This window comes from Octopus bimaculoides, chromosome 17, assembly GCF_001194135.2.
Source record: "Octopus bimaculoides isolate UCB-OBI-ISO-001 chromosome 17, ASM119413v2, whole genome shotgun sequence".
Taxonomy (NCBI): Eukaryota; Metazoa; Mollusca; class Cephalopoda; order Octopoda; family Octopodidae; genus Octopus; species Octopus bimaculoides.
In genome coordinates, this window is record NC_068997.1 from 46,840,703 (window position 1) to 46,848,355 (window position 7,653).

The 7,653-nt window shown below is 37.0% G+C and overlaps 1 protein-coding gene across 1 annotated transcript in view; it reads right to left on the reverse strand.

Annotated features, from left to right (window-relative positions):
- LOC106882818 (xylosyltransferase 2) overlaps positions 1 to 7,226 on the reverse strand; it is a 249,306-nt gene extending 242,080 nt beyond the window's left edge. The window contains exon 1 of the mRNA XM_052973936.1: positions 6,642 to 7,226. Within this exon, the coding sequence (XP_052829896.1) occupies positions 6,642 to 6,854 (213 nt within the window). The 5' untranslated portion in view covers positions 6,855 to 7,226. The remainder of the gene's footprint in view (positions 1 to 6,641) is intronic.
- Between the last annotated feature and the right edge of the window lie 427 nt (positions 7,227 to 7,653).

The following is a 7,653-nucleotide window of genomic DNA, read 5'->3' on the forward strand; positions in this document are numbered from 1 at the left end:
ACACACACACATATATATATATATACATATATATATATATACACACACATTCACACACACAGTTGATACATATATATTTATGGATGACGATGATTATAAAAATTTATGTTTATGTGTATAAACATTTATATATGTGTGTGTGAGTGTGTGTGTGTGCATATGTACAGTTATATTGTAAATAAGTAAGAGAAGCTATCAACTAACATAACAGAGCCTTCCAGGTGTTTTAGATAATATATTTCTAATGTTCTCTGAGAGTGTCGGCTAGATTCAACACCTGCCTTTTGTCATACCTAACTGTGATTCCATAACTCTTCTTCTTGTGCATCCATAGTTTACAATGAGTACAATAAATGAAATTCTCACCTACTCCTTTTTTCTGTATATTCCACAAGGTCGTTTCTCTAGTGGAAGCAGGATCCTGTCTGCTTACCCACTTGCTAATACTTTAATCTTTGTTTAGTTAACTTTGAAGCCTCTTGCTTCTGGATGTTGCTTCCACAGCTAGAATTTCTTCTGCTACAGATTCTGTTACACGTGCTAGGTCATTAGCATATAGTTCCCACAGGCAGTCTTAAATTACTCTTATAATTTGTAAAAAAAACCCAAAAAAACTATAATAAATAAAAGGCTGAGAATTAAGTCTTGATGACCCACTTGCTCATTAAACCCCTCAACAAACTCATTAAACCCCTCAACAAACTCATTACCATCTCCTACTAAACTCCATCTGAACTAGCCTTGTTACCAACCCAAAAGGTATCTATATTTGTGTCCAAGCCAGGTGTAACCCTGCTCCATGTCATCTCTTGCACACACAGCGCATATCAACTCACCTCAGCTTTAGCATCTATATAATCTCACTAGACCTATCTTTTATTGTAATGTACATATGGTGTGGGCATGGCTGGGTGGTCAAGGAGCTTGCTTAGCAACCATGTGGTCTCAGGTTCAGTCTGATTGCATTTCTGAACACGACTTGCACCAATCTCACAAGTCATTCATCGACATTCAGTGTTCTTATAAAGACTAGGCTACAGACCATAGCAGTCAGTTGAAGGTATTCCTCAAAATAAAATGGCATGGTACAAAGGCTTACTTTTTAACTACAAACTTCTTTCAAAATTATCTCACTATGAAGAGAAGATCAGTGGTACCCAGACCCGGCATAAATTTAAACTGCATCTCATCTAAGCTGATTCACATTATGATCAGTTTTGTTAAGAGTCTTTGTGTTATTCTTGTAATTTGGTTCATCAGTTTAGAACCTCTCCTTTTTTAGAGATGTTACTTTCCACAGCATCTCTTTTTTCCACTCAAAGCAGTCACTGGGATATACAAAGTGACAGAAGCCTCAATGATAATTCAAAAACAACATAGGCTGAGAGAGGAAGGCTTTTCTTCAGGAGCAAAGATCTTAAGTAAGTAAAGTAATATATTGTATCACTGTTTATAAAATAGGTACCTCATATCTGTATGTGTACCATAAGAGTTAACCAAAAGGTGAGCATCAGGAAGAGCATCCTGCAGTAAAATGAAGTCCCCAAAAAATTCTTATCCAGCCTGTGTGGGCATAGAAAAATAGCTGTAAAATGGTGATACACAAATACACACACACACACACACACATGTAGATACATACATATACACATATATTCACACACACACACACACACGCACACATATACACATACACATACACACACACACACACATACACACACACATATACACACATATATACATATATATATATATATATACACACACACACACACACAGACGTGTGTGTTGGGTAAGTATAAAACTATTAACAAACTGTGTGTGTGTGTGTGAAACTACTCGGACGATGACAATTTCAATACATAAAAGAGCATATAATTCATTCAATTACGCTCGCTCACAACACGATTTTTCTCTTTTAAATAACCATATCCAATTGTGTATAATACGTCAAATTTGATACAAAACATTAAGTTCAAGTTGGAAAGACGAATAGTATTCATTATGCTTGGGCTCACGACTGTAAAATATATATTACCTACTTTTAGTCTTAAAAAGTAGGGGGTTGCATTCGGTGGTATAGCGTGGGCTGTTAGAGCCAGGGGCAAGATAAGTATTTCAAAACAGAGTGCTATTACTTATTAGTTTATTAAGTTTTGCCTTTTGGAATTTTTGCTCGGGGCAAGCGCCCGCTTATGGAGTCCCTCCCACGATACGCCACCAGTCGCAAGTAAACACGATGATTTCATAAGGAATATTTCTTTTATATTTTGGCACAGGGCCAGCAATTTCGGTGGGAAAGGTCAAATCAATTACATCGACCTTAGTACTCAACTGGTACTCGTTTCATCGACCCCCAAAAGGACGAAAGGCAAAGTCGACCTCGGCGGAATTTGAACTCAGAACGTGGAGACGGACAAAATTCTTAGCGGTATTTTGCGAGGTGTACTAACGATTCTGTCAGATCACTGCCTAGCTTAAGGAATATTAAAATCGATGTTACTACTTTATTAGTTCTTTATTTCATCGATCAAGTGAAGTTGATAGGCAAAGCTGACCTGAACGGTATTCGAACGCGCAATGTAAAATGACTATAACTCGTGGTAGTTTGTCTGAGGCTTTACTATCAATTCTTTCAAGCGACACCGGCAATAAAAAAAAAAAATTAAAGAAAAAACCTATTTCGTATAATTACTATAAGTTAATATACGAGAGGGTGCTGAAAAGTTCCTGGCTTTCAAGGTGTCGCAAAAGACCTGGCTGGAGTCCCCAACTTTCCAAATTCTTTTACATGTCTGAGAAAAACTGAAGGACCACTGCAATAAGTGTGTGAATCTGAAAGGAGAATATGTTGAATAAAATCATAATTAACTGATCCTCCTGTATTTTCTTTTACCCAGAGCCAGGGAATTTTCAGCACCCTCTCCACCAAAATTTCAACCCTTGTGCCTATAGTAGAAGGGATTATTATTATTATTATTATTATGCCTTTCACCCTTTGGGGATCGATAAAGTAAGTACCAGTCAAGAACTGGAATCGATGTAACCGACTAGTCCCCTCCCCCGAAACTTCAGGCCTTGTGTCTATAGTACAAAGGATTATTATTAAAAAGGTGGCGAGCAGGTAGAATCGTTAGCACGCCGGATAAAGTGCTAAGTACAAATTCCACCGAGGTCGATTTTGCTTTCCATCCCTTTCAGGGTCGATAAATTAAGTACCTGTGAAACGTCGATATAATCGACTAGTCCCCTCCCCAAAATTTTAGGCCTTGTGCCTTTAGTAGAAAGGATTATTATTATTATTATTATTATTATTAAGGCGGCGAGCTGGCAGAATCATTAGCACGCAGGACGAAATACTTAGAGGTATTTCCTCCGTTTTTTACGTTCTGAGTTCAACTTTGCCTTTCATCCTTTCGGGATGAAGTAAGTACCAGTTGAGTAGTGGGGTCGATGTAATCGACTTACAGTCTCCCTCGAAATTGCTGGCTTTGTGCCAAAATTTGAAACCATCAATAATAATAATTTTATGTATCAGCACCATAACTTAGCGTTCGACAAAAGTGACCGATACAGTAAGTTCCAAACTTAAAAAAACAAAAGTACTGAGATTGACATGTTCGATTAAAACCTTTCAAAGCACTGCTCCAACATGGCCACAATTTAATAACAAACAAATAACATATATAAACACATATACACACTATATATATATATATATATATATAAATAAGAGAGAGAGAGAGAGAGAGAGAGAGAGAGAGATATTATATGCCACAGTGACCCGCGGAAATTCCATGTTTTATAAATGCTCTTATTTCTATTTTGATGCAGAAATTTATCGATCTTCATAAAAATGTTTAGTTGTGTTAAACGATGTGGAGTGTTTCTTCGATTTTGTGTTCCACAGTTAAGGTTGCTTACAGCGTAACATTCGAACTAGTTTCATTATATTAAAAATTTTCGATTGTCTTCGATTTCGTTCCACGAAAGAGGTTGTTAAAGAAAAACCAAAAAAAAAACCCCCCCAAAAAAAAAGAACAAGCCAAACATTCGAACACATGTCGCAGAGAAGCAGAGTATGACAGATTCACACTCAAGAATCTAGTATGTACGTGTGTGTGTGTGTGTGTGTGTGTGTATAAACACGCTGATGTGTGCACAACATAGCAATGTGTCACACCTCCATTTGAGAGATGTTTACGATTTTTAATGAGAAATAACCCCATGTTTCATGAACTAGGAGAGAGTCTAACTGGTGGTTCGAATTGCTAAAAGTAACAGCCAAATATTCATGAGACAACATTCTACTGTCTTAAATATAAGAAGCACACAATGAATTAAACATAAGAACACAATGAATTAATATAAACGGGATGATCAAAGCTGGAATTTTTTTATTTTTTATGTAACCTTAGGTCTTTGATTAGGACTGATCTGGCGCTAAACGTAACTCCACGTACAAAAACATTAATAAATTAAGTTGCAAAGTGAGATTAGATATAACATCAACTAATTCGAGACTGAAAAGATTAACAGACTTCAGACGAGATCCGTAACACCCGTATCAATCGCTTGCCGGGTGACATACACCCCAATAACTGGCCATCTCGTAGTCTTCCTTTTCTTTTCTGTTAAAGAATTATATTGTCATATTTCACAGTCGAATTTCTTCTTCTCGAGTGTTTATAGAGAAATACAAGAAAGTAATTTGTGAAAGGTGACGCCCTTGAAAATTTGAGTTGGAGAAATTCTTTATTTACATTTTTGTAACATCCCTTCCCGTGTTGGAGAAGCCACTTCAAAGACAGCAGAATTTACTTGTGTGGGTGGAAGAAGAGGTTGCTGTTTTTTTTTTTTCTTCTAACCGTGTGTCTTGGATCCAAATTACAGACCAGTCAGCAGGTTGTGGACGGTGTCCAAAGACAAGTTGTTAGGAAGTTCCTCTGAATTCCGATATTATTGAATGTATGAGGTTAAAAAAAAAACAAAAACAAACAAACGATAATGCATAGTGAGTGATGAAGAAAAAGTACAAACTAATGAGGGAGATGACCGCCGAGAGAGAGAGAGAGAGAGAGGGGGGGGAAAGATGGAGAGAAAGAGAGGGAGACAAATATACCGTGTGAGAGAATGAAATGACCGAGAGATATATAATTATTGAACACCGAACTCATCGTCATCAAGTACCATTCATTTTGTACAAAACGAGGTTTCCTTCCTTTCATAGAAACATATTTTCCTCGACACATACACACACATATATATCTACACATCGCTTGTAGCTACTACACGAAAGAGTCCTCTACATGGCCGCTCGACCCGCAAGAAACAGTAGCCAAAACCTCAAACCACACTCAACCGTCAAAAAAATAGGACACGTTGGATAATAAAGGCCCGAGTTCTTTGCAAATAGCGAGAAAAAAAAGGTGGAATTGTCACGACTGGAACGCCTTTGATTATACATTTCTGATCAAGGTTGACCTGAAGCTAAACATCAACAACAACACTAGTCACAAGTACACACACACACACACATCAGAGAGACACATATAAAGGAGGATATTGGTGGACGACGAGGGAAGAGCTGAATGTATGTCACCCGCAGATGGTTTTAATTTGACATTTCATTCATTATTTACATTTTATTATTCTCAGTGATTTCTTACACAACCGTTTCAGGTTTTCTTTACTACGAAAAGCGAAAACAAGAGAGTGAGTTGTTCATGTTTTATTCCCCACCACCACCACCACATCGTCTCCCCCTCCCCAAAATACAAGCTATGTAAAAAAAAAAAGCGGTTCCAACTTAGGAATGGACAAAAACAACAAGTACTGTACACGATATGAGCGAGAGAAAGTAGAAGAGAGAGATTGTTGTAACACGATATGGCAGTTAGAAATTAAATGTAGATAATCTTAATTCTAGACAGAAAGACGTGGAATAATTTGGGATTTCGTTACTTCCATAAACCAATGTTTTACCGTGTTTAGGGAAGAATGTAGAATTGATCATATTTTGATTGAATTAACATTTTTTTCTTTCTTTAAGTGTCATGTTATATCAGAACCAACAGGAAATAATTCCGTATTTTTGTTGTTTTCTTTTCTGTTTTTTTTTTTCAATAACATAATAACATTGTCAGTGGTTATTTCAAAAAAGCAGTATTGTCTTGACGAGGCCAAAAGCCGAGTTCTTTTGATAGAAATAAAGAATCTCAGGTGAACAGGTTTCGTCAAGAAAACTAGCAGACGTAAAATATAGTGTTTGTGTGTGTGTGTATATGAATGTAAAATATTATATATATATATATATATATATATATATATATATATATATATATTGGTAGAATGGGAGAACTAAAGAGAGAGAGATAGGATACAGAGATATTAAAAAGAAGAAGAAAAAGAAGAATAAACGTTCTTTTTCACTGTCGTTGTTTGAAAAACAGTAAAAGGCACCGTACTAACTTTCAGAGGGGAGGGGGCAATGCAACTACATATATACACATATATATGTATAAATAGCTGCTTATTCCTACACGTACATGTAGGTATGTATGTATGTGTGTTATATATGTATGTCAATGTGATAGAGAAGAGGAGGAGAGGCAAAGAGGCTGACGAAAAGTACTTACCCCGTCAGTTTCAATTGGTGACCCAGCCGACAATCTCGGCAAACCTTTTACATCCGATCGCCATTGTTGTAGTTTATCCAGTTCTTTTTGGTTCATGCTATAAAAATTGTAAACGAGGAGTAATTGGACTCCTAAAATTAAAATTACGATGTAAAAGAAGAACTTATATTTGAAACACAGTCTTGAATTCGAAGCAATCCGGGAGGCTGCCATGCTGTGTACACCGCCTGGCTTTGTTCGCCTCCGAAAACAGAAGAGTGACAAGTTGGCAGCACTAAACAAGTGCGAGATAGAGAGAAAGGGAATTAGACTGAGGGTGAGAAATGGAGAAAGAAAAAGATAATATATATATATATATGTATGTGTATAGAGAGAGAGAGAGGGAGGGAGAAAGAAAGAAAGCTGTATATACAGAGACGGAGAAAGAAAGATATACGCTTATATACAGAGAGAGAGAGAGTGAGCGACGAGTGGTTTATGTGACGAAGGAGGCGATGGTGGCAGTAGCATAAGGCAGGCAAAACGATTCTGTTAAAAACTCACTGCTAATATAATAACAAGCATAACTTATGACGCGGTGGATGTTTTTAATAACTCGCCGAATCGTCTGCGTGTGGAAATTAAAAGGAAGGGAAAAACCCTTGTTGTAAATAAAAATCTATGGTTTACTTTAATTCTTCTTACTTCCTCTAATCGTTTTCTGTCTTTCTCCCTTTCCACTTTCATTTCATTCATCGGGTTTTGTTTAAAACTTGCTGGATTCTTGCGATTCTTTAACATGTCCCAACCCTAGTTCAATGCCAGTGTCCTTATGTTCATCAACAGTGATGGGAACTGGGTGGGGGTATGCAAAGCGACGGCATTCCCCTACTTTTTTCAGCTCACAAAGTTGGGTCGCTTATAGCGTTTTGACCCACCTTTCTAACCTCAGTTTTTCGGACCATATCATACCTCGAATTCCATCACTGATTACTTCGTATGCGTCTAAAAACGTCTTAAATACGCTTTGAGC